The sequence below is a fragment of the Drosophila teissieri genome, chromosome X (genome assembly GCF_016746235.2).
Source record: "Drosophila teissieri strain GT53w chromosome X, Prin_Dtei_1.1, whole genome shotgun sequence".
NCBI classification, from domain to species: Eukaryota; Metazoa; Arthropoda; class Insecta; order Diptera; family Drosophilidae; genus Drosophila; species Drosophila teissieri.
Window position 1 is genome coordinate 13,014,018 of NC_053034.1, and position 27,778 is coordinate 13,041,795.

At 44.3% G+C, this 27,778-nt stretch overlaps 2 protein-coding genes across 14 annotated transcripts; both read left to right on the forward strand.

The window, feature by feature from the left end:
- Nucleotides 1–1,516: 1,516 nt before the first annotated feature.
- LOC122625196 (inhibitory POU protein) lies at nt 1,517–27,520 on the forward strand. 13 transcript variants are annotated; one of them, XM_043805183.1, is made up of 9 exons: nt 1,517–1,642; nt 2,224–2,256; nt 7,387–7,443; nt 7,968–8,144; nt 24,968–25,166; nt 25,235–25,375; nt 25,477–25,708; nt 26,520–26,683; nt 26,741–27,520. In XM_043805183.1, the coding sequence occupies exons 1-9, from the start codon at nt 1,517–1,519 to the stop codon at nt 26,800–26,802; spliced, it is 1,191 nt and encodes a 396-aa protein (XP_043661118.1). In that variant the 3' UTR covers nt 26,803–27,520. The 13 variants fall into 13 exon arrangements, with proteins under 13 accessions (XP_043661118.1, XP_043661119.1, XP_043661108.1 ...); XM_043805184.1 differs by having other exon boundaries at nt 26,526–26,683; nt 26,741–26,807; XM_043805173.1 differs by having other exon boundaries at nt 24,989–25,166; nt 26,526–26,683; nt 26,741–26,807.
- Nucleotides 18,492–20,623, forward strand: LOC122624025 (serine/threonine-protein phosphatase alpha-3 isoform). The gene is made up of 3 exons (XM_043803448.1): nt 18,492–18,670; nt 18,733–18,872; nt 18,959–20,623. Exon 3 carries the CDS (start codon nt 19,422–19,424, stop codon nt 20,328–20,330), a length of 909 nt encoding a protein of 302 aa, XP_043659383.1. The 5' UTR covers nt 18,492–18,670; nt 18,733–18,872; nt 18,959–19,421; the 3' UTR covers nt 20,331–20,623.
- Nucleotides 27,521–27,778: the final 258 nt, after the last annotated feature.

The following is a 27,778-nucleotide window of genomic DNA, read 5'->3' on the forward strand; positions in this document are numbered from 1 at the left end:
CCTCCATCTTTAGCCCCACTGACATGTACGCCCATTTCAGGTTTGGCATTGTTGGTCCGCCGCCGCGCTGCCGTTTTGTGCCTTTTGTTGAGGCCCAGCGAAAGCCACCCACCAACCACCACCCACCAGCACCACCCCCACCACCCAGTGGCTCCCCTTCGAAAGTCGCAAAAAGAGAGAGAGCGAGAGAGAGAGAGAGAAATCAGAGAGAGGCAGAAGTGCGGAGAAAAAAGAATTTGTGCCATATGCTGGACATTGCGGGGCATTGCGATGCTCGTCGCTTCCACGGCTCTCAAGGGGGTGGTGCTACCCAGTTCGGCTTGCCACCACCCACTGCCACCCCCTGCCACCCGCCGCCACCCAGTGGCCAGCGGTGTGGCAGTGCGCAGACGCCGCACCACTGGCGCTGGCATTGGCTTCGTCAAGTTTGGAAGGACTCGCCGGGTAGAGACACGCCGACTGCTGCCCAATTCCAGCTGAACGAAGGCGCCGGCTGCGCTGCCCGCTCCCATCGGGCGACCAATCAAAGGGCGCACGCTGGCGTTATATAAGGAATTTGGCTGCCATTTTGAGGCAGCGGGCAGGACACGCCCACGCTGATAAATAATGAAAACATGTCGTCCGCCCCATTGAAAATAAACTCTGAAGTTAGCGAAACTCATCATAGAATTCTTTATCACAACACCACGCGCGCTTGTCTAGTTGTGAAATCTGTGTCCTGTGTCCTGTGCGCTGGCGTTTTTGAAAATTTCGAAAAAATAGTTCTTGAATAGGCGTCTGCAAAAATAAATGCACATACACACACCCACACACCTATATACACACACACGCTCATATAGCGCGGCGGTACGAGCGGTCGAGCGGTACAGAAACAGGCAGCAGCGTAATACCACGTAACCAAATAAGCAAATAACCAAAACCCAAATCGCAAATCGCAAGTCCCAGAAACAGAAACAGGAAACGGAAGTCGGTATAAAACGCGGGCCAATAGCTCCGCTTCGCAAACGGTAAACAGTTTGAACGCCGACGCCAAACCGTTTAACCGTTTCGAGTGCGCGTAATTCGATTACCAGTCCAAAAGTCAAACAACAAAAGAAATACATAATTATAATAATAATAAATAATAATACGAAAATTACAAATAATTAACCGACGGCATTCTGCAACTACTTGGGCAACATTTTTTTACTGTGATTTTTTTCTCAGTTCTGTCGCGTACCACGAATACCATTCGATATCATTCAATTCATTAACTAGCCAACGGCCAAGAGTATAAATACAAGTGCAGTGCATACGATCGATCGAAGATCGAAGAAGCCAATATATAAAGTAGAAATATATATAAATATATATAGTTTAGGGCGTTGAGCGGGCCCAGTGCATTTGATATTTGTTGATGTCCTGCATGCAGGACACGCGCTAAGGCTGTCCCAGTAAGTGCTTCAAAATTTACTCGCCAACCACTTTCGACGCCTCCAGGGCGTTCAAGCTGGAGGAGGATTTCGTCGGCGGCTGCATGACAATGTCGATGTACTCGACGACGGATAAAATGAAAATGTCAGCGCCCAGTTGTTTTCCAGGACGCTACAGTCCCTCCTATCGAAGTTCGGAGCAAATGCGTCGCTGCATGCCAAATCCATCTGTAAGTATCCATCGGCAGCTCCATCGCCAATGATCCTCACCCAATGATCCCCCCATTCGAACCCATCGATGTGGTGCATAGGAAGCCGAGAAGTTGTTGGGGGTATCCCCTCTGTCCACTTTTCAGTTCTCTTGATCTTAAAACCAATTGGTTTCACTATCAGTTACTATAAATTAGCTGAAACAGCAGTCATTCAATGTCTTTGAATTGAATCTTAATGAAAATTTTAGGTTTAAACTAAAGGATTTGAATGTAGAGGTTCTTAAGAAAGTTTTATCAATGTCCTTTTTCTCCGGATCCCAAAACTCATTTATGTGGGACAAAGCTAGAAGGGGAAATAATAGTTACTAATCCTCTGTTTTACATACAACCTCTAGAAGTGTTCCTTACTACTTATAAATGCTGCCATCTTAGGATTCTCTGAATTTATGGGGCTGAGATGAAATATATTAACTGTAATCATAGTTAGTCATTTTAATAACCATCACAAGTGTAGTTTACAGACGCTTAGCACCTAAATAAGTATATATTGATAACTTAGAAGACACTTACTATACCACAGAATATCCTTCCTTCTACAGATTCACATCTCATCATCTTGCGATTCTCTCGAGGTATGATTTTCACATTAGTACATTAGTACGACTTCATTTGAGTTCTACTTCTACCGAGTCATTGCAAAACCAATTGAATTTGCTGTGGAATCAAAACCCTTCTACAACCACAGAACTTCAAGTCATCCTATTGATTATGAGCTACATTAATATTACATATTACATAAATGCTTTATGTTCATATAACTTGGCTTTCAAAGTGTTCGTTGTCACTGCTTTAGGAGTGAGTAAAATCATCAGAGATTAAGATGTATATCAAAGAGCAAAATATCTACCTTATAGAACATTTAAATACTTTGCTGTTTCTGGAATGTAAAACACTTTTCTTAGCAGCTTCCCATTTAAATATCACTTTGGCGCATAGAAAGGGAAAAGTTGCAAAATATATGGGAAGCTGTGTGTGTGGTCCTGTGACCTGCAAATATGGTCTCCATTCATACTTTCATTTGCATTCGGCAGCTGAGTGTAAAAAAGGGAATACCGACTTGCAGCACTCATATATAGAGCTTAAGAAGGATGCCGTGTTTTTCCCGTCTGAATGCATAAATAACGAATAATTCGGTGTATTTGGCAGGCGTCTCGGAGTTTCCCAGTGTCCTGCTGAATCTTTTATGAGCTTTGAGTTAAAAATTGAATGGGAACATGGGCAGACATTAAATGGTTATTACTGACAGTTCTCAGACAGGTTTATTGATGCCAGTCTGCTGTCCCAGGATTACAGGTGCAAAAGCAAAAAGCGAAAAGCAAAAACGAAAAACGAAAAAGGGAACAGGAAACGGAAATGGAAATGGAAATGGAAATGGCTATGGCTATGCAACTGCACTTCCCATTTTCAGTTCGCGATTATTTCCGGCCAAGCATTCGTCTTAATTACGCCGTGAATGTCGCCTAAAGTTTTCCGTATTCCGTATTTTCCGGATTTTGTGGGTCTTGCGTTGCCCACGAAGCGAACCCAGAACTGAAGGGTTGTGCAGTAACCTTGAAAAGTGATTTGAAATTCATTTGCATTAATTATTTACCAACTATTTGTATGCGCTGCTGACCAGCTAGACAAATAAAAAATGTAAAAGCCGGCGTAGCAGCACAAAGACGAGCAAAAAATAAACGACCGTGGCTGAGTGGAAATGGTTATAGCATCGTTGATGATGACGAACTTTACGCATTAAAGATATGTAATCGTGAAAGATACAAATGGAAAATAGGAATTTTCCTAAATATATTACAACCAGCAGCTATATTTAAAGATGTTGTATCAATATTAATATAACATTGAAATTAAAGCAATAATAGTTTAAATCTAATAAATATAAATGAATATTTTGTACTTCCCTTGCAATACATTTTGAATAACATTTATAACATTTATAATAAATCTAATTTATTGAAAGGCCTTACAAATAAAATAGTTACCAAGGGAAAAAATTCCAAGTTACTTCACAAACACCCTTACCATACAAAAATTGAAAAACTGCGTCGTTTTCATTTCAATTAAAGTTCAAAAACACCAATAAAAACCAAGTGGCAGGCAATTTATGGAGGCAAGAGTGTCTGGGTCTTCCACCAAAGTGGTGCCACCCATTGCAAGGGCATAAAAAGTGCATAAACAAATGCGGAAAAAGGCTGGGAAATTGTTAGAAAAAAAACAGCAGGTTGATTGCCCGAACAGGTGAATAACTTTTTTCCCGCCCCGCCGACCGCGAATTTTGCCCACCCAAATTGCAACCCCGCGCGGCAAGTCCTTAAATTAATCCGACACAGAAGCACTTTAAACGGGGAAAAAAACGAGGAAATCACTTCAAGTGTATTTTCTTCTTTAAGGGGCAACAACTACATTTGCTTATCGGATTTACCGCCCCCTTTCCCCTGTCCCCTGTCCCCTGCCCCTTCAAGTGGCCGTTAGCCACTTTTCGGCTTTTTGAAAAGCTGCCAGCGGACCAAGTTGAATGATCAAAGCGGCGGATTTATAGGATTTATATGCTACCCTTGGCTGGGCATTAAGTAGTCGATGGACGGGGAGGGGCGCAGGGGGAAGTCCGCCTTCAAGGGGGTGGGTGGTGAAGAAGCACCTTTTTAGCTGGTTACAAAAACACTTAACGCCTTGCAGTCCATTAAATGGAAATTTGTCGCCGATCCCCTGGACCGCCGAAGATACTCGGCTGAAAAGCCAAAGAACCAGAGCAGTGTGATTTTCAGGGGCGGGTGTTCTGTTTTTTGTTTTCTGCTTTTGGTTTTTGGTTTTTTTATGTTCTGGTTCTGTTTTTTCTATTTCTCGTTTTGAGAAAACTGAGGGGGGGGTCCTTTAGCTGGAATTGTTTGGTTGGCGCGCTAAGTGGACAGCGGCGGTGTTAATTTGATTTAAATATTCATAAACTGCATTAAATGGCCGCGGCATTAAAACGAAACCAGCTGGAAAACAATTGACAAATTATTGGCCAAATTAAGAGGGAAGTGAAAAGTGTGCAAGCAGGCATTTTCCAAGGGGAAATGTGGGAAAACGAATTAAATCAGCGGATTAGCAGCTCGATTTCTGCCAACTGAGATATTAAATGGGTGGCAAACTATTAAGTAAATCAATAATCAGTATGCCATTAATAAAGTTAGAAAGTTCTTTAAAAACCTAAGGAAAAAGAGCTTTAAACGTCTTTTCTACATTCTTCAATTTAACTTTAACATTTGTATAACTGCTAAATGGGAATAAATGCCAAAGAAATAAATAAGAAATGGGAATATTAGTAGTGGATAATATCCGTAACCTTCGCTTAAATAATAATTAACCTGCAGATATATGAAATACTTGTTATCTAGCTATCAGTTATTAATCTACATTCAGATGCTATGAAGTATAAATTCCTTAAACTTTCTTATTGCATTAAATAAGCTGCTGGTTTTAAAGTAACTAAATTTATTCGCATTTAATTGCACGAGTATTTTTGGCGGTTTGCTATGCAGCGCAATCGATAAAATTAAGCATTCAGCATTGCGTATCTATTTACACACATCATGAATATTAAATTGCCACATAAATAAACAACAACAAACAAAAAATTAAATTATTTATTTAAGGCACACACACACACACCCATGCAGCCATGCTGTACACACACACACGCACACGTAAAGAACACGAGACACACGTGGAGAGAAAAATGAGACAAACAAACAAGTGCGAGACAGAGAGAGAGAAAGGACGAGGAGGAAAAAAACAGTTCACTTGATTAATTTTTCACACTAATAAAGAATTTATGTGCAAGTGTCAGCCTGCATTGCCAGCCCCCCACCCCCTTTTTCCTGTGTGTGTGTGAGCAGGTCAAGACAGCGTCCTGGCCAGCGTCTCCCCTCTCCCTCCCCCGTCGCTCCTCCGATGGCCAGGATCCTGGCCTAGGTCGTGGCTAGAAAGAGAGGGCAAGAGAGTGAGCAGCATTTGATGAATGACTGCGCATATTAATTCATAAATTAATTCACTGCTGCGTTGCGGTGCTGAAATTTATTGGCCAACAAACTGTTGCGAATCCTGGTTAGCAGGGCTCGTCCTGCCGCAGATCAACATCGTTGACTGGGTTAGAACAAGGATTTCGGTTTTAGAACCCCAAAACAGCAAGAAAGTTTCCAAATATGTATGGCAAACTTATAGAATAAATGTATAAAATCAGATATATGCTATTCAAGTTATTAATGTTAATTAATTATTGTGTTGTCAAGGTACTTAGTAATATAAATAAATAAATACTGAAATGCAATGCATGAAATATTCAAAACCCCTTTAAAATGCCTTAATTAAACTTTTTAAATTCTATAATTACAAAGTCACTTTCAACTAATATTTTAAAGAGCTTAGATAGCTGCGTATTTGAAAACTATGAGCAGGCAAAAATGAATTCCAAAATGTTTAGTTTTATGTTTTGTTTAGCCATTTAAAACATTTCAGATGGAAAATCGAGTTAGCTTAAAAAATGATTGCTCTTGCAGAATTGCAACTACTTTCTCTTTTTTTTACTCTCCGCTGGTCCTTTGTGTCTCGAGCCCACAAGTCTTTCACTTCCTTGGCATCCTGAAATGGGAGCACGCGTAAGCGTGGCCATTAAGGTGACACGACGACCCCTTTGTTGGGCGCCCATGTCCACCTGCAAGTGCAAACAAACTGGCGCCCCCCTCGAGCAAGTGTAAGCAACCATGGTCGGATGGCTGGCTGTTTGGATGGCTGGATGGTTGGCTGGATGGTCAAGGAATGATGGGCCAAGACATCATTGGGAATGCACAACATTTTGATTTCTGCGATGGCCGCCGCCCGGTTATTGCGGTCCTTCGTGGGCCAGAGAGAGACAGCCTGCTGCGGTGTGAGGGAGACGGGTGCAGGCACTACACTGCGATTCTTAAATTGCCTGTCCAAGCCTAAAAAGATCCTTCAAAACCATGTACTTTTGGAAATGAGTTTTGAATTTAATTTTACACCTTTAATTTGGCTCGCCTCCTTAAAGTTCTTAAAAATAGAGTTAAACTAGCTTTTCACAAGCTGATATGTATTCAAATTATTAGGTATTCAAATCGTTTTTCTCTGTGCACCTCGCCTTACGCCTTTCGCCTGAAAATGGGCCGCAGAACGTGAGCAATGCCTTTGGCTTCTGGCTTCTGGCCATGTGGGTTCCGTCTCATTCACACTGGAAAGCCCGACTTTGTCGTCTTTCGTTTTCGTCGTGCGGCGTTTTGAAGTTTTGTGCGCATCTAAATAATTGATTAACTGAAAAATTCGTGCGAGTTTCGTGTACACAAGGAGTTTGCTGCATGCCCATGTATAGCACAGATATACATACATATATACAAACATATATATATATATATATATAAAATCGATAAGACTGGAATAATATAGCCGACGACGACGACGGTGACGGTGACGACATGAAGATGAACCAGCGGGCACGGGAACCGAGAAACTTTTGAAATTATTTATTTAAAAAGCCGCTAGTGGCCGAAAAAAATCGATGGGAAGCGAGCTGGTTAAAGGCTTTAAGGTTTCCCCGGTTTCTGCCTCTGTTTAAAAAAAAAAAAAGAAAAATAGAAAAACATATATAATTGCTGCAGTGGCACTTGAATCTATACACAATACTATCGATGTTTGTTCCGTCTTTTCAGAGTCGTTTGTTAGAAGACGCTTCCCTATTATGCAATTCGTGGTCAGCACGTCAGAATGTAAGTTATTTTATTGAAAACACAAAGTAAACCAGTTAACCAGTAAACCATGTTTGTCTTGACTTGATTGATTGATTGATTTTGCTTTTCTGAAATTCATTTTGATATATACTATATGTGCATTCGATCTTTGATACTTCATATTCGATATTTGATATTTGATATTTCATATTTGATCTCTCTCGCCGACGCCGACCTATATATGTATATACATAAATCTCTCAGTATATCTATATGTATGCCAACGTGTAACTGGCATCGAAGAAGTTTGCCTTTGTTTAACCGAAAATTCGAATTGGATTTGGGTGATTTGTTGTTCTCTATATAAACACATATATAAATATATATATACAAGTATATATAAATATATATAAATCTATTCCCTATTGTTTCGATTGTGTTCTTGCCTGCGGACCAACTGTTTATCCCTGCATCCTCAACCCCTTACATGCATATAACTACATTCCCTGGTATTAGCCAACCTACTGACCACTCCGATCTGCGATCTTTTGTCCACTCCGCAGGGTGATATCTTCGCGGGCATCAACGATGGAATCCTCAGCAGAGCGGAGGCCCTGGCCGCCGTCGACATCCAGAAGCACCAAGCCCAGCATGTACATAGCCAAATGCCCTCCCAAATCAAGCACGACGTCATGTACCACCATCACTCCATGAGTGGGCCTCCCCAGCGTCCGTTGCAGGTGAGTCCGCCTCCAAGTCCAAGTCCAAGTTCAAGTCTTACCTTTGAAGCATACATCTACATTCGGCTTACATTGAAGTCCATCCGTGGATTTCATTTATAGATCACTTTAAACAGCTAAGACTAGAGTAGTTGGCTTAAAAGCACGAGTATTTGAGAGCCACTCACTTCCGGAAGTGGAGGTCCTGCGGTTGATTGAACCCAACCAAGACGCCCCTTCCTGTGCTTTTTGTATTAGCCAACGTCTGGAATGCTGCAAATTATGAAAGTCACTCCCTGATGAGGCGGGTTATTAATGCGAGGGAAACGCAATCGAAATCGGAATCGGAAACGAAAAGGGGAAACGGGGAAACGGGGGAAAGGGAAACGGAACTGTCGCATTGGGACAGCCGAGAACTCCAATTTCCGCTTTCAATGGTCACACGCATGTCTGCCTACAGATACACACACACAAGTACACTACTGCTTGTGTGTGTGTGTGTGCGGTTAATTTGAAATGTTTCTTTAATAAAATTAAAATTGTGACGTGTAAGCCTTCTGGGAACGTGCCACGTGACGGTCGTTTGCCAGGTAAGCACATCATGATTCGTGTCGTTAATTGTATTGTACTTCAACTCGAACTGGGCGTTCCGAAAGGACTCTCCTTCCTTCCTCCCTTCCTTCCATCCAAAGGGGACAGGGGGTTAGGGCCCAAGTGGTGGTTGCCGCTCTATTAGAAGTTGATTGTAATCAAATTACACCAGCAACCTGTTTTTCTTCCTGTTTTTTTCTCTGTTTTTACTTCACTGTCCAGTTCCGAGCCTGCAGCTAGTTGTTCATAGTGCGGTGCGATGTGGTGTGCTGCTCATGTTGCATGTTGCTCAGGTTGCTCAGGTTGTGGCCACTGTTGCTGCTGCAAGTTGCCACTTGTTTTCGGCACAATCGAGCATGACGAAAGTGCGCCCTGTCCACGCGCCGTCGTCCGCGATGGTGGTTGATGTGGTCGTGACCCCCATCCATCCGCCGGCAATCGTCCGTAGGCAAAGTAATCCACTCGAGTCCCTCCTGGCACATGAAGCACATAGGGCACATAGGGCACACCGAGCACATGCTGCACATGCAGCACATAGCCCATGGCCCACAGCCCATAGCCCACAACCCATAGCCCACAACCCATAGCCCATAACCCATAACCCATAACCGAGAACCCATAACCATTCCCAATTGCCAGCGCGTGCTGTCCTTAATTTTCGGCAAACCCACTCGACGCGACGCGACGCACCCGGGAGTTTCGATTTCTGTCTCAGGTGCCGGCCAACTCTATCAATCACCCACACTCCCAAGGAATCGGAACTGGGAACTGGTAACTGGGAACTGGGAACTGGGAACAGGGAACACCCTCCTCAAGCACCAAATATCCGTAGAATAATTCCCGCACACGATCTGCGATTCGATTGTTGGCAAATTGGCTTTTCCGGCCAGAGGGTTTCGCCCTAGGCGGGCTTATTAATAAGGACAACAAATCAAGGCTCTCAAATAACAACTGTAGCAGCAAGTTGTTACCAAATATTAGCATTTAAATTTACAGCCTATGAATGTATGTAGTTTAAGTGTTAAGATTAAATTCTAGTGCCATTCCTTTGGCTAGCTAACTGCGAAGACCTAGTTTCGAAACGCTCTTAAGATCTTTACAATGTTACCTTTGGAAAGCTTTCAAGTGGTTGGCTTCGAGGACACCCAAGTCCAGGCTAGACGTAACCCTTCCGTGGGAGACCGGACACCTTGTGTTGACCGCAAACAAGTTTGGCAACTGACCCACCCAACCGCCGGTCGGCAGTCGCACATGAAATATGGAGACGCCCCAAAGGGAACTACTTGTCCATGTGGGAATAACCTAGTGGCGAGCAGCTGACTGTCAAGCACCAATTTCTGGCATATCGAAAAGAATTTTCTAATTGCGGTGCCGCAAGGAACCAAGAAACCCTACAATCCCTGCCCAACATCCCTGGACAATCTCCGCCATGTCGCAGTGCATCCTTGCATCCTTACTCTTCCAGGTGTTCTCTGTGTTTGTCGAGTTTCAAGCTCATTTTTTGCAGCTGCAAAGAACCCATTAAATATTTACTTGGACGTGTGCTCATTACAGGCATAATAAGATTATTCATATGCGTATAGGCGAGATGCATTTGGTCCTGTGAATTATTGCCAGGTCCAAAGTTATAGTAATTCGGTGCATAATTCATTAGATGGACACTCCTCTCCCTCCTCTCCCTCCTATCCAGTTCCATCTATTTTCAAATGTAAAATTCTGTCAGCCCGACTTTACGAACTCCGGCTAATTGTGGCAGCTACGTAGTTAACTGCCTAACAGTGCTACTTATGAAGCCACCTGGATACCCTACCCTACCCCTCCCAAAATCCTTTCGCATGGCACACCTCTGGAAACTTTCGAGTTGGAGGAGTGAAGTGGGGGGGAGGTGGGCTGTCAGAAAGTCTGGTAACATGTGTCATAATCGTTATGCCAGAAGACAGAAGGCCCCCAGCAGCATTACAAAACTCATTAAATTAAACTAATTTACGAGCCAGCAAGGAAAACAGCCAGCAGCCAACAGCCAACGGCAATCCTGCTGGTTATCCAACTGGTTATTCGGTTTTTGGATTTCGGATTTCGGTTTTTGCGAGCATATGAAAAGGCAATTATGTGGAGAGGCGGTGGCCATAAAAAGGGGGCGGCGGCAAAAAGGGTAAACAAGAGTAAATATAATGCTAATTAAAATAATCATATCCATCATAAAACTCGAAGTGCTCGCATTGCAAAAGGGGCGGGTTTGTTGTCAGGTTGTCAGAACATTTGTAACAATTACCGGCAGCGGGCGGCAAAATATCCATTATCAATTTCAGCGCCCAACTGGGATGAAATTCGGGCTGCAGGGACTCGGTATTCGGGATTCGGGATTCAGGATTCGGTATGCTGGATACGGAGCTGGCCACTTTGCAGGCATTTATCGCTGATTTTTCCGGTCCGAAACTTATGCTGCGATCTGGTTAGTCCATATTTTCCAGGCCATGCCCAAGGAGCCATAAACCAAACGCAAACCCAAACCCAATCCACCCTCGCTCACTTAATTCAATTTAAATTACACTTACATACTTCCGGGTTCGGGGCATATCCTGTCCATTAGTATTCGCAACATATGGCTCAATTTCCCTCGAAACGAAACAAGACGAAACGGGACGAAATGAAACGAATCGGGTCGATTTGAGTCCTTTTCCAATGCACGCACCGCCCAAAGGGAAAAGGATACTTGCAGGACACGGAGGGGGCTTGTCCGAGGTCCCATTTCCCAGTTCCTGGAGTTCAACCACAAGTGGTTTATCATATTGAATTCATTTAGTGCACCTGTTTGATTTTTACTCTCCATTCCCCTCTCTCCCCCCTTGCCACGTCCTGCGGTCGGAATATGGTTTTGTAAATATCGTTAACTCACCATTGCCACTCCGCACGCAATCCAAACTCCATGTCCATGTCCGCGACCATTTCCGGCTGGCTTCCACTATTTCTCCGGCGGCGACAGGCGACAACAGCAAATATTTGTCTTTCGTGCACATTAGAAACAACTTACCGCTAACTAGGGTGGCTGCTTTAGGGTGGACCTTCGGGGGACACCCGCCGAAGTGCAAACAAACGCACATTCCGGGTGTCGATGAAATGCGTGTTTGCTTCTATGATTGAAGTTCCTCGAAAAGAGAGCGCTATTCAAAACAGAAAACTGGAAGGAAAAACCAATACAAAACTATTATAAATAGTTCATAATCAAGTCCTTACAAATAACAGTGAAATCTGCTGAAATATGTTGTCCTAATTCTACTATAATAGCAAACCCAATATTTTGCAGAAATGCACAAAAAGTATCCCATCTATATTTAATCCAAAGTTCCATAATCACCGCCATTTAGCAGCCTTAAATTGCTTGACGAACTCGAATTGCAAATGAAACGGAGGGCATTTTACCATAGTTTAGCGTGCATTGAACTGCATTTTGCTAGTTCACTTGGAAAATTGCTACTTTTTGTAGCTGAAAAGTCAACAGAAAAGTAGAGTTAGGCAAATAACTGATGGCCGTTTTTCCCCAACCCGGAAGTCGTTCAAACTGTCCAATTATCGATTATTGCATATTGCATATTGCTTATCGTGTGGTCATCAACAGGATTGCCTGCTTATCGATTACCGTGTCATTTATCGCCGACTCCGTTTGATTGACTTAATTAAATGTGTAACCATATTTAATGTCGACCAACAGGATGGGCCGCAAAAAACACAACCGTAACAACAGTGGCCACTGGCCACAATGAACTCATGAAATATTGAGCAAATTATGATTATTAATGCATTAACTTTATTTAGTGGCCGACTGACTGGTCATGTGGATGTGGCTGTTGTCCCTGGCTGTTGTTTTTGCTTAGGTGAAAGTTCAATGTCTGTCGTCTGTCGACTGTCGTCTGTGTATCGAGCGTGGTTTTCATTTATTTATTTTATTATTTGCGCTGTGCAGAAAGCTTTGTGTCATCCAGTGACAATTTACCAACTCCCCCATCTGCCAAAAACCGCCACTTTCGCCCACCAGCCCCCGCCCCCCGATGTTTCCTTTTATTTATTTATTTAGTTTCCTTTTCTTCATCAATTATTTAGGTGCTGTATGTGTTCGTCTTTTTTATGGCCAAGACAATTGAAGACACGAAATACGGGCACGAAAATACGGCTTGGGGGGATTGCGTAGAGTAAGAAAAGGGCAGCGACGCCAGGACACGGACACGGACACGGATACGGACAGGGATACGGACACGACTGGGATACGGACATCGCTCATACGCCAGGTGGCAGCGCGTCCTTTTCGTCCTCGCCGCCAGTTAATAGTTCCACACAATTACACGCAACGGCGCATTAGAACTTCGACTGCAAATTGCACTTTCTCCCACTGCACTCTCATCCATTTTTAATGGCCCACTTCGGGAGAAACCGCTTTTAGCCCTAATCGACTGATTGGCCAAATTGCAGATTACAATCGGATCACAGTCAATGGACGAAATGCCAAAAGACTGCGCAACTTAGACAATTAGACTTAAACTGCCACTCTCATTCGGTTAAGTGCTTTACTTTACAAAACCGTTCAAACAGCCAAGTTTAACGTGCAACTAGTTTGAATTTCTAACTAAATATATATGTGGTGAGCAACTTGTTTAAATTTCTAACTAAATACATATGTGGTTAGCATTTTATGGAAAGAAATAAGATATTGTACTCAATGGCACTAGAACTAGAACTACTTCTTAAGAAAGTGGGCTATATTTTTCGCTGAGTGCAGAGTCCCTTAAGATGCAGGATGTAACTTAACATCTGTCCACACTTGCGTGCCACTTGATAAATCGGATCTAACTAAGTTGCACCCCCTGCCCAAGTGAAGAGACAAAAAGCAAAAAAAAAGGGTTGTGACAGTTAACAGGTTAACCTGCTTAAAATGCACATCAACGCATCACTTGACCCACAATCCCCGCACTTGCAACCCCCCTTCGGGATGATCCCGGTACCGGTAATATCTGGCATATGTAGATGTAGGACCAGAACTTGGCAATTATCAGTTACAACTGTGACGAGGGCTGTTGGTCGCGGTGAATATGTTTCCCATTTCCCATTTCCCTTTTGCCATTTCCCTTTTGCCATTTGCCATGCTTTTCAATAAGACTGTTATTTACTTACACCGAAGTGAGCATCAAATTGATCGCATTAATGGCCATAACTAGTTTATCCCGCCCATCTCTTATCAGGGGGCGGATTATACACGCAGATTTCCATTACACATTACACAACAATGAAACTTGCTTCCTTTTGCGGGGTGGCAGGTTTCTCTTTCGAATCTGCGAGGGGTTATCTATCAGCCAAACGGAACATTAATGCAATTTCAATGAGCCCGGCTACGGTCAAAACAACGACGAGGATGGCAAATCCGGGAACACTCTTTTTCGATTTGCGGCTCCTGTTCCCTGTTCCCGGCGAGGGCACAAAAAGCTGCAAGGAAATCCAACCACCACCACGATGCCATACCATACCCATTCCCATTCCGATTCCGATTCCACCTGCCCGGCTGTTTGATCCGCTTGTTTTTATGCCCGTGCCGGGCATACAATTTGTTTTAGCCAGAAGGTGGAGGAGGGGGATGTATCCCTGTACCCCGTACCCTGTACCCTGATCCCTGATCCCGTGCCCAAAAGCAGCTCCCACAGGAATTCCCAGGCAATATAACTGAAAGCAAAAATGAAGATAACAGTCAGCACGGCAAGTGCAAATCCACCCGTCCATTTAACAACTTGTGCGCCACCCTCCTGCCACTCGGCGCACCCCAGCTCCTGGTGTCCTTCAGTCCTTCCATCCTTCAGTCCTTCGGTCCTTCAGTCCTGGTGTTCCTCGTGTCGTGTTCCTGGATGTCCTCGCCCATCCTCCGCCCACCCATCCTTCCGGCTCCGGCGCCCCCCTCTCGGCCTAAACCAACTAACTGCCTTTTTACTCGGCGCGTCTGTGGGCGATTGGCGTGGCCCTGTTTGATGCTTGTAAAGACCACTTTACCCGCCATAATAAAAATAAATCATAATACTTCCCTTGCCCCCTTCGTGCCCCCGCCACTGCGCACAGTGGGCTGAGTTGCTGATTCTGAGGGCGCAAGCTTTGAAAATGTTTCTGCAGTAACAAGTGTTGTTTTGTTATAAAATGCATAATTTATAGAAAATAAATATTAGATGTTTTGTGGAATACTTTAGAGGTAGTAGGAAATATATAAATATAAATATATATAGCAATTTATATTACACATCGTATGTACATTCATATCCAGTTTCTTAAGATCGCAAAAAAGTTATAAACTTACTTACATACATTCTGTTACCAAGTTTTGTTTAGTAAATATTTACAAAATTAACAAAACTGCCCGGCAGATAGATTAGCTTATAAGACAGATGGAACCAGCCAGGATATATCCGATATACCTACATACATATATCCCATTTCCATTTCCAACCACGGTACCATGCCTTTGTAGCACCAGCAGCTTCTGGATGCTGGCTGCTGGCTGCGTGCGCTTCTCCGGATCTGGTTGCTCCTCGCTGCTTCCCGGAGGTTGTAACCCCGGATAATGTACTTAATGCATCTACATATTAATGTCGCACCGCCGGAAAAAATGGAAAGATGGCCAGAGAGGGGAGGTAAGGAGGTGAGGTGAGGTGCAGGCCGTCGAAAAAAATGGGAAAAAAAATGGGAAAAAACAGGGGAGAATTACACGGGTGAAATGAGGAAACCTGTGCCACACCCGCTTCCCGCTGCCCACCCCTCGCCTGCTGCTGCTACTGCTTTGTATGTAATTTCTATTACCACCCCCCGCCACCAACACCCATGGGCGTACGTGGAATCCCTCGTGTCCTTGTGTGTTCTCTGTGTGTGCAGCGTGTCGTTGTGCTTTTTGTTGTTGTTTTTATTGCACAGACTGGTGACGCAGCGTGTGATTGCCACTTTCCCTCTGCACTGCAAGAAATCGCCAACAACTTCTAGTTAGCTTTCATAGCATTAAGTTTAAAGTTATGCAGACTACTTTCTTCATTGCACTTCATTCCATATTTGGCTACACTAAAACTATGCCTCTTTGAGTGCCTATACATAAGTGTAATAAAATGTACCACACACTCCTCTACTTCACAACGTAGTACTTGTTTTTCCCCGGTGTTTTCCCAACCCCCTTTTCCACTTTGCCGCTTTTCCCTCCTCACCTGAGCCTGAGCCTGAGCCTGAGCCGCTGCACTTGTTCCATCGCCGCCGTGTGCGTGATGTGAAAGATGTGAAAGGGGGTGGTTGCGGGTGGGTGGGTGTACTTTTCCCCCTCCCCCTTCGATGTGTATCCCAGTAGATGCGGGCCGGAAAGCAGACGGCAGGGCAGCCGTTAAGCTGGGACCGCAATGTGTAAAAAATTACGAGCAGAAATTAAAGGTGGGGGGTGGGCGGAAAACGTTGGCAGGTGGTCGCCGGAGGCGGGAAAACTCCGCGGTCTTGCTGGTTTTCCACGCTTTTCCTTCGCTATTATTTCGGCTCACACGCATGATGAGCCAGCGACAATATGTTGCCATTAACCCTGCAAATTATTGCAGTGTATGCGTGCGTATTGCCGCGTCTCTGTTGCTCCGCAATGTTTATGCGTCGTCTGTGGCAAGGCGATACACATAAAGGAGCTTGGGAAATGGTAAGGGAAATTACCGAAAAGTCAGAGGTATCGAATGTAGAAGAAAAACCGATGAGCTCTGCAAATAAAACAGCCTTTACAATGAGTTTATAAAGGTGTAAAGATCATATGCTTAATACAAGTGCATCTCATTTTATTTGTTTATCGATGGTTCCTGATTTTAAGCTATAATATATAGTAAATAACTCATAAAGTTAACTTACTTCCAAGCAAACTTCTTAAACTTGACGACAGTAATACAAATATGAATTGTACGCAAAATATTATAAAATAATAGGCAAATATTCTTGGCAATGAAACTATGTTTATAAATATGTTTCATATTTATAAGAGCTCATTTCAAAAAAAGAGAGTTAAGTGAGAAAAACTTGACTTGCTGTTATAAAGAACGTGGGGGGATGTTGTTCCAGTGTAGAATGTCCTGGGAATTCCCGTGAAATCTAGCTGCCTCCCCCCTCAGTACACCTACTGCTGATCGAAAAGACGGGGAAAGGGGGAAAAACAAGGTAAAAAGGTAGAAATGTGAAAAGTAAAAGTAAGTAAGGCCATGAATCGCAACCCCTGCCTAAAAAAAAAAAGGAAAAAAGTTGGCCGCTGGCAGCGCGTCTGGCGGATATAAAAATAAAATAAAATCTATTACGTGGCGAACCACCCCACATTTATGCGGCAATTTGTTGCTCCTTGATTGTGTCTGTGTGCGACGGGGTGTCCTTTCTGCATGTGCGTGTGCGTGTGCTTGTGCGTATGCGTGAGTGTGTGTGTGTGTGTAAAAATAAGTAAAGTAAAGTGTATCATTTTCCCATTTGGCGACCCCTTTTCGCATTTCGCCCCCGGTCCACAGGCACTTCTCGCACTTTGTCTCAATTCCCAAAACTGTCGCCCCGGCCGCTGCAATTTATGAAGATTTGTGTGTGGCCAGGATGCCAGCAGCGAGGGGGAGGACGCACAGGATGCAGGACTCTGGATGGCAGAGCTCAGAACTCAGAGCTCAGAGCTCAGAACTCAGGGTTAGGCACTCAAGAGTCTTGGGCCCGCCCACTCGCTTTCGTTTCGTTTCGTTTCGACTGCACTTGTTTTGATTTGTTTGGAATAATAACAGATGCTCGCCGTTCATATTATTCATTGTGGAAATTATTAGCGCTTGACAATAAAAATGGCTATTTGAACAGCACTCGAAAGTGAGTGCGTACTGCGCACCCCTCTCGCTGCCACAACGCAAATTGCAATTTGTGCAAATATTTATGTACATTGAAAATTACTCATTTGTGTAACACCAATTAATTTCAACAAACAGCGGCGGGCGCACAACAATGGCCAGGCCATTTATAAAACTTTGCCGCTTGTTGTCCTTGTTGTTCATGTTGTCCTTGTTGTTGTCCTTGCTGCCTTTGCTGCCGTTGCTGGTCAAACAAATGGGGGAAAATGAGGTCCTTTGTTTCCCCAAAATAAACGATGCCGCTGCTGTTTGGATGTTTGAATGTTTGCTTTGCGGTGCGGTGCGCCAGCACACGATACACACTGTACAGTGGAGCCCTTTGCCCACTGCCAAGGAGCAGTTCAATCAGCTCTCGGAACAGCTCGCTATTTATGTAATATATACACATACATACGCGGGGTGATTGCCTCATTATTGGGACACTGGAAATACCCTGTTTACACTGCAATTTTTCAAGTTGCGCCAACAAATTGCAGCTAATTAGTGGCCACACTAGCCGCCCAACCCGGGAATCCCAGGAATCCCATGGAATGCCAGGGAATCCCGGCGAAATAAGCTCATCCATAAAAGCGGGGTGCAAATGGCACTGGAGAACTTCAAGTTTTCCACTCAATCAGAGGTAACAAGAACAAATGGCTGAGGGTCAGACGAGGGTCGCCGCACTTCTCCAGGGGTGGCCATCCTAAATAATACCTTAAAGTGCAAAAAACGCAGGAGTTGAGTTAGCATGGAGCTTATAAGGATGGTCAAGATGTTAAAGCACTGTTCATTGCATTTATAGGACTTCTTTTGCAAGCACACATAACAAAATACAAATGAAAACGAAACATAGGCTGAAATAATAGGATGACTAGTTGCTGACTTGTCTGTCGTCGATTTTTCATTCATTTAGTTTTTGAAAAAAAATAAAAGTCACCATTCCCGAATCAAAATTTGTTTTAAAATTTTAAAGCCATCGCAAGAGCGTGAAGACAACGTGTGATTGAAGTGCGGTTCAGTGAAAAGTGCACAGCACATTTGTAAACCCATCAGATCCTTCATCGTCATTCCCATCCGGTAAAGCGATACCCAATACCCAATACCCATATGATATAATCCCTATTAAAAACCCTATAAAGAACAACGCGATCTATAGACTACTGCGAGTGGAGGGGCACAGGGAGCAGAGGAGGCAAGAGGACAAAGGTCTGGATTCTAGAATCTAGATTGAAACACTCGAACTCAAACACGGCCACTCTACAGGAGCAACTTTCAGAAGGTAGGGAAAAAGCTAAGATATCGCCGAGTGTATCGACGTAGGAATCGATTTGTCAAATTAATCAACATTTTCTTCACCAATCCAAGCTGTCAATCACTTTCACTTCAAGTTTGGAAAAGAGCAGTCGAAGCGAAAGCATTTTCATACATTTTCATCGGGCATTTTGTGAAGAAATCAGAAAACCGGAACTTTAAACAACTCCACATATAGAGGCAACGATTCCATTCGGTTATAGCCAAGAATTGGGCACAGTAAATCGAAAAGAAATTTGACAAATTACCGAAAGTGACCAAAAGTGCAAGTCACCAACACACACACTCCTTTTGCAGAAAAGTGAAAAGTGAGCTTACGAATAGAACAAGTGTTGAGCCACCAGCCACCGCAGCTACACTAGAGAAGCATAGCCCACAGCTCCGCCAAGGATCAAGTCCCAGTCTCCCAGTCAAGCGCAATCTCAGGGTGAGTCCCTGACAAGCAGCACCAACGGCGTCCCAGACGATTGTCCTATCCGGCCCGGACAACGCAGCCGCGGCTCGCAAAACCGAGACCATGGCGGAGGTGCTCAACCTGGAGAGCATCATTGCCCGTCTGCTGGAGGTGCGTGGCGCCAGGCCCGGCAAGAATGTGCAGCTGTCGGAGGGCGAGATCCGGGGACTGTGCCTCAAGTCGCGCGAGATACTGCTGGCGCAGCCCATACTGCTGGAGCTGGAGGCGCCGCTCAAGATCTGCGGCGACATCCATGGCCAGTACTATGATCTGTTGCGTCTGTTCGAGTACGGCGGCTATCCGCCGGAGGCCAACTATCTCTTCCTGGGCGACTACGTCGACAGGGGCAAGCAGTCGCTGGAGACCATCTGCCTGCTGTTGGCCTACAAGATCAAGTACTCGGAGAACTTCTTTCTGCTGCGCGGCAATCACGAGTGCGCCAGCATCAATCGCATCTATGGCTTCTACGATGAGTGCAAGCGCCGATATACCATCAAGTTGTGGAAGACATTCACGGATTGCTTCAACTGCCTGCCGGTGGTGGCCATTGTCGATGAGAAGATCTTTTGCTGCCACGGCGGACTGAGTCCGGATCTCACCTCCATGGAGCAGATCCGCCGGATTATGCGACCCACCGATGTGCCCGACCAGGGACTGCTGTGCGATCTGCTCTGGTCCGATCCGGACAAGGACACCATTGGCTGGGGCGAGAACGACCGTGGCGTCAGCTTCACCTTTGGCGCCGAGGTGGTCGTCAAGTTCCTGCAGAAGCACGATCTCGATCTGATCTGTCGTGCCCACCAGGTGGTCGAGGATGGCTACGAGTTCTTTGCCAAGCGCCAGTTGGTCACCCTCTTCTCCGCCCCAAACTATTGCGGCGAGTTCGACAATGCCGGTGCCATGATGTCCGTGGACAACACCCTCATGTGCTCCTTCCAAATCCTCAAGCCCGTCGAGAAGCGCAAGAAGTAGCTACCAGAATACCAGCAGGTAGCTAGATCTGTGGACCTCTCTGTGGACCAGATCTTGAATTTTACACCATAACACAAGCAATGACATACTCTGACCCTCATCCACATTATCACGAAATCCCACACGAAATCGGTTCGAAATCATAATTTCCAGACTCATCTAGACTCGTCAAACGGATCAAAGAAGAAGAAATGGCCCAGCTCCAGCGTATATCTCCATGAATCCCAACTGGCTTACCAGATATCCAGCCATTTCCTTCATATGTGTGATATTAAACAAATCTAATCAAACTAGATTGGGTGTTTTTTGTTTTAAGAGAATCATGGAAAGAGAATTGATGGAAAGTAATGCCATGTGCTAGCTTTTAACTATTGCAAATGTAAGCATGGAATAAAAAACGCTTCTATCAATTGTTTATTTATGTATATATTTATATATTAACAAGTGCTGGTCAAAAGTCCTCGTTTAGCCATTAAACTAGGATCCTATCCCAACGCGGAAGCCCAGAAAAGTATGCTACGCATTCTGGCGGCGTGAAAAGTGGAGATTCACCTCCTTCTGTTTGTGCTCGGTGACAAAAGTCACCGCCATATATTAACAATGCTTAAAAATTAATGAACAATAACAAAGCGCACACACACACACACACACACACACACATGCATCCGTAGAGGGAGACGGCGATATGGGGCGAAAAAACTGAGGTGCGAGCTGGCAGACAGACGACAAACAAAAACAAAAACAAAAACAAAAACAGAGACAAAGACAAAGATACAACAAATTGCGCCAAAAACGCTTTATTATGTCAAAACAAGATGGGCAACAAAAAAATAGAGAAAAGAAGGAACCCAGTGTGGCAACAACAAATTACATTATATATATAATGAGGTCATTTACGCGTAAACAATCAGAAACGAAAGTGGGCAAAGGAGCTCGACGGGTGGGAGGGAGATGGAGATGGAGCTAGAGCGTCTAGAGGGAGACAGAAGAGCGAGTCACATGTTTGTCAACAAACGGTAAAAAAAATAAATGTTGTTCGCAAATTTGTTAATAAATCATGAAGTTGGCGACCCAAGTCGCAGAGCAAAATGAAAGCAAGTAAGATGCACGGATTCGCAGGAGCAAAAAGCTCAGCGACAATTGAATACTCTTATTTCTTATTATTTTGTATAAAGAAAAAAACAAATGTCCACACTGCGGAAGATGGAAAAAGTATTATTTACATATATAAGAAAAATAAATAAAAATGCTTGTCTTTTTTTTGGAAATTCCTTTAAGAAGGTATTGCTTAATATAACAAAATTCATTTTCACGATAGACGCTCTAACGTTTGCGTTGAGTTTAATAGTTCATAAAGTGTTGTATTCTTCTGTTAAATATAATATTATTTTCCCAACTAAATCATATGTATTTAACCTAAGATACATTTTTAAATGCCAGTAAATGTGGTAACCTTTTAATTAGCATTATTCCAACTGTGCTACAAAATTTACTATGCAACTTACTTGCCAAATCCGGGCTCTCTTTGCATTTTCAAGAGTATTTCCTGTTTAAAATGGCGTCCTTATGCACACACACACACACGCAAACTTCGAGGTGTGTGTGTGTGTGGGATGCTCGGCTTACGTCGCTGCTGCAGAGCAGATATGTATATATGTTTCTATATAGCCTCACGGATATGTACAAGTTGCAGCAGGAAATCAATGCAGACAACATTTGGCAATTTGGCAGCAGTGCAATTGTTTCCTCTTTTTCCGGCTAGCTACTCGCATTTATTTGTATCCTTTTTGTTGCAAATTGCCTTCTATTGTTGCATTTGATTTGTCCTCCGGCCAAAAAGGGGTGGAGATATATGGCATGCCACACCCACACCTACACACACACACCCAAACTCATACATACTCTGCCATCTCGCTCTCACTCTGAAATTTTGTATCTGGGATACTTTATTTACTATGCACTAGAAGAAATTTACGCTTTTCTTGATCTACAAAGTAGTGATTTTCTTTTAAAATTTATTTATTTATCATGTTTACTTCATATTTATTTTTATTCATTGTCTTATATTTCAGTTGGGTTTTATTGATTGCCTATTTACACACATTTTGTAAATTTGCAGTTTTTTATTGTAATGTATTTCAAACTATGTGGTACTAAGCATATTCAGTTTTATTATTATTTATTTTAAAGGCAAGTTTCTTCAACTAACGCTCATAACAATACCCAATTTGAATGTTCGTAATAAACCGAAAGCCAAATACTTATTTTATTTAAGTATTTTCTTTTGCTGACGTTCTGCCTTGGCTTAAAGTTACAGCTTAGCATCCTTTGGCCGCCTTTGAATAATTTTATTAATTACAAATTATGCGCCTAATGAAATGGCCAACAGAGGGGGTGTTGGTGATGTGGGTGGCTGTGTGGCGATGCTGACGTTGACGGTGGCGTTAACGTTAACGGTAAAGTTAACGCTGGCAGCGACATCGGCACTGCCCACATGAATTTTGCATAAGCCCCAGCCAACCACAATGCAGCACATCCCGCTGCCCGACTCCGGGAATCCCTACTCCTCCCGTCCCGACCCTCCACTCTCCACTTGCCACTTTCGACTCCCGGCGCTACGGCTACGGCTACGGCTATGGCTATGGGTTTTTGGACCCGGGTCCGGGTCCGGGTCCATGGCCAAGTAATCCTGCTCTCCCTCTCTCTATCGCCCTCTCCCTCTCTATCTGTCCGTCTCTCTCTCCCCTGCCGCGTTAGTTGGGATTTTTGGGTCCTTCGATTTGGTTTTTCTTTTTGTTTTTGCATGCCCTTTGTGTGTGAGTGTGTGTGTTTACGCGCAGGGTGGTTCCGTACTCTCTGCGACGAGAGAGATGGCAGCATCGCGTGCGACAGAGAGGCAATGCGCGCAGCCGAGCGGCGAGTGCGAGTGCGAGGGAGACGGGCAGCTGGCGAGCGAGAGAAGGCGAGAGAGAGCGAGAGAGCGAGCGCCAAGGGTGCAAACCAATAACCGTCAGACTAATTTTGGGATTGGTTTATAATTGAAGAGTTTGCCATTGTATTCGGAGCACGGACGACGACTTTCGGGGCCGTGGCGGGGGTAGTAGCATCTACATAGTTTTTACCACTCACAACGGTACAACGGCCCACCAACACATGCATGCGTGTGTGTGTGTGTGTGTGTGTGTGTGTGTGGGTCTTATTGTTCTCCATAGGCCTCTCCTTATCATTTTAGAGTTTTACATAATTGGGCTGGGGTCCGATGTGCACATTTCCATTTTCCATTTCCCGCCTCCCATTTTCCGTAACTGTGTCCATTTTCCACCGGCTTTCGTCGGTGGGGGCGTGGCATATTTGCCGACTGTACATAGGAGAGCAGAACTAAGCGCTAGTTTTACCCGCCCGACTGCGCCACATTCACAAAAAGATAAATAAATATGACTGACCCAGCCCACCGAGCCTCCGAATTCGTAGATTCCCCCCATCCCCATCCCCATCCCCGTCCCCATTCCCACCCAGAAGGTCCCTACAACCGAAGGGGCAGAAGGGCAGACAGAGAGGGGGCGCGACTTAGAAAGAGCCAGAAAGAGGCCATCCGGGCTATTTGGTCCTCCGTGCTGTAGCATACTTTTCAGCTGTAATCAGTTTAAATGCTTAACAAAGCAACACAAAGGCAAAACACGAAACACAAAACACAAAACGAGGGAACATGGACACTGGGTGGGGAAAGAAGACAGCTCCTCGCTGTTCCAGCTTTTTAGTTGCTATTCATATTTGTATAAATAATTGAGCAATTCTATAAATATTTGATGGCTAGACAAAAGAGTTGCGAGTTGCGAGTTGTGAGCTGCGCCCTCGTATCCGCATCCGTATCCGTATCCGCATCCATATCCGTATCCGTTCCATTTCGTTTCGTTTCGTTTCGCTCCCAGTCGCTTGCTTGTGTGTGTGTGTGTGTGTGTGTGTAAGTATCTGTGTGTTGGGCCTGATTTCCCGTTCAATTAAAGCTGCCAAAGGGGATCCTTTGGCCCCGCCCGCCACCTTCCGTCGCCTTCCGTCGCCGGGAAAGTAACAAGTGCAGCTGGAGCAAAAGGGTTGTCAGCTTACTTCATTCAGGATGGATGGAGGACGAGCGAGGACTTTAATTAGAGGTAGCTTTAAATACACTTCTTATGGCGTGAGTGGAAAACCTCGCAAACCTCGCAAATTGGGTCCTGATTACAATGATAATGATGCGCCTGCTAATGATGGTGTTTAAGATAATGCCATTTACATAAGTGGTTGCATGCACAGATGCCAGATTTGTGTTTATTTATCTTTCGGTTGGGGTTCCAGTTAAAGCCCACTAACTTCTCCAACTTTCTACTTAATCGCAGAAGTATAATGATATGAACTTGTAGTTGGAAAGTTGGAAAGTTATCTTTGGTGAGGTGATGATTGGCCATGTTGATTTCGTATTTATTATTCATAGAGACGACTTTGAAGATCATGTACATATGTATATATTTATAAACCACTGATACTGTCATATTTTGTATATCTTTGCTTTTTTTCTGATATTATACATATATGTAAATATAAAACCCACTTGCGCTGCTAAATGTTTTAATCGAGTTCGTTTCCATTCCAATGCTATTTAGGAAAATCCTTTTTCTCGACAGATGCACCACTCGATGGACCAGCTGGACATGCTGGATCCGACGGGCTCGATGACCACACTGGCGCCCATCTCGGAGTCGCCGCTGACGCCCACACACCAACACCTGCACGGTTCCTATCACAGCATGAATCACATGATGAGCCACCACCATCCGGGCACGTTAAGTGGCCACACGGGGGGTAAGTGATGCAGTGCCTCCGAGAAGGCGCAACTTTCTAACATCTGTCCATCTGTCGGACATCCGCAGGACATCATGGACACTCGGCGGTACATCATCCTGTTATCACGGCGGCGGTGGCTGCCGCTGGCCTGCATCCCGACACAGATACCGATCCTCGCGAGCTGGAGGCGTTTGCGGAGCGCTTCAAGCAGCGGCGCATCAAGCTGGGTTAGTTGTTTGCCCTTAAATGTTAATTAGCTCGCAATTAACGCGTAATCACAATGAATCACAAATGAACTCAACACACCCACTATTGTGATAAATGACAGGTGTCACGCAGGCGGACGTGGGCAAAGCCCTGGCCAATCTCAAGTTACCTGGCGTCGGAGCGCTGTCGCAGAGCACGATCTGTCGATTCGAGAGCCTGACCCTGTCCCACAACAACATGATCGCCCTGAAGCCCATCCTGCAGGCGTGGCTCGAGGAGGCCGAGGCGCAGGCGAAAAACAAGCGGCGCGATCCGGATGCGCCCAGTGTCCTGCCGGCGGGCGAAAAGAAAAGGTAGAAAGTGTTTTAATTGATGCGGTAGCGTAGCCCAGCCTGTCCCCCCCCCCACTGCTCCTCATCCTCTGTCCCCATCCGCATCCCCTTATGACCACCATGCCCATGCCCATAACCCAGAGCACCCTGCTCCAGCATCTGAGCGCGAACTAATTGGCCAGACACCAAAAAACAGCCAGAGATGCGGGTCTAAATGTGGGACCAAGACCAGCTCACGTGCGATAGCCCATAATCGAATTTAGGTGTACAAATTATTTATCAATGATGTGGCACAGTCAATTAATAAATAATGCATTTCGGTAACAGGTGCATTGCATTTGCTTGAAACAAAGTAGTAAAGTTGCTAACGTAGCGCCATCTAGCGATGAAGTTTACTTCCACTCCACCGAGCGCATGTGGCGCCATCTGCCGCTCGTTTTTTAAGGATTGCATTGCAATTGCTTCAAATCTATTTAAAAACATCTATAAATTCATTAATAAAATCATTTATAATTATTTAAATTATGATTTAGCTGTAGTAACCGCTCTAAATTTTTGAAAATATTATTTACTTTGTTATTTATGTATATTTATATTTTGAAAGCGTATTATTTTTGATTAACGATTATGGGGTATCGCCAGGCACATTAAGGCCACACATTAGGACTTTTCGCATTGATCGATCGTAGTATCAGAGCACCACCATTATCTCACCATATCTACCGATACCGAATACCGACATCCGACATCCGACTTCCGACTTCCGACTACCGATCGTCCCGCAGTTTAGGGCCCCGCTTCTAAAGTAATCTATATCGAGTCTTTTTTCAAGAAAAAGGACTTCCATTGCGGCACCTGAAAAGCGTTCCCTGGAAGCCTACTTCGCCGTCCAGCCGAGGCCATCCGGTGAGAAAATCGCAGCGATTGCCGAAAAGCTGGATTTGAAGAAAAACGTGGTGCGCGTCTGGTTCTGCAATCAACGTCAAAAACAAAAACGTATGAAATTTGCCGCTCAACAACACTGACAATCAAATAATACAGCCACACAATTAGGTATAGTTAGTAGTGTAACACCCTCAATGACTGGCCACGGTTCGGCGGGATTTGGATACTGATAGTCGTTTATGACGGCAGCGGCGGCGGTAAACACGGCAGCGGCAGCGGCGGCAGGAGCGGCACATGCGACACTGGGAACGGCGGCGGCGGCGGCAGCGGCGACATCGGCCTGTCTGGGCGACTATTATCTGTAGTTATCTGTATCGGCTTCTGGATTCTGGATACTGGTTCTGATCCGATCCGATACCGATCCTGCTCCTGATCCTGCTCCTGCACCTGCTCCTGATCCTCGTACATATAGTATTCTTCGCAACGGCGGCAGCAGCACCACCACCACCACCAACAACATCACAACCACAAGGGCAACCACAACCACAACCACAACAACAATAACCACGACGATGACCACTTCGCTCCATGTCTTTCACTCAGTAACCAAGCAGCAGCGGCCAGAAAAAATACTAATAATAATAGCAGCATTACACAGAACTATAACATTTATATACACCTTCTCCTCAACTATATACTCGTATATCCCCCGATTCTTAAGCCCCCCCCTCCTACGATCATTCAGAAAGAGAAAGCCCAAGAATCGAAAGCTGACAAATGGAGAAAACTAGAGCATTACCCAAGTAAACACATCGTTTGCGAATAACACAACCAATGAGAATGCAAATTGAATACCAAGAAATACAAGAATTTTTTTAGGAACGAATAATGAAACAATGGACCAACATATCAAATGCAATAATTTATTGAATTGTATAAGAACAAAGGTGAGTGGGTAATTATGCTATCTATTACATTATATTGGTTTTAACTGAGTTGCTTATTAGTCAGTGATTACTATATATATGTATATAAAGTAAAACCTAGAATTAAATTAGTATAATTTTTTATTTATTTCATAAAAAGGATATATAGTTTTGAGTAATTATAAAATATGGAAATATGTTCTATACAATTGAAAACCTTTATTCTGTTACTCAATCACAAATAATAAATCAACTAAATTGGCGGTATTTAAACGAGAAT

Coding starts and splice junctions, on each gene's coding strand:
- LOC122625196 (XM_043805183.1), top strand. CDS start 1,517: ATGACAATGTCGATGTACTCGACGACGGATAAAATGAAAATGTCAGCG. Junction 25,167..25,234: donor GTTAAGTGGCCACACGGGGG/GTAAGTGATGCA, acceptor GGACATCCGCAG/GACATCATGGACACTCGGCG. Junction 26,684..26,740: donor TCAACGTCAAAAACAAAAAC/GTATGAAATTTG, acceptor CCACACAATTAG/GTATAGTTAGTAGTGTAACA.
- LOC122624025 (XM_043803448.1), top strand. CDS start 19,422: ATGGCGGAGGTGCTCAACCTGGAGAGCATCATTGCCCGTCTGCTGGAG.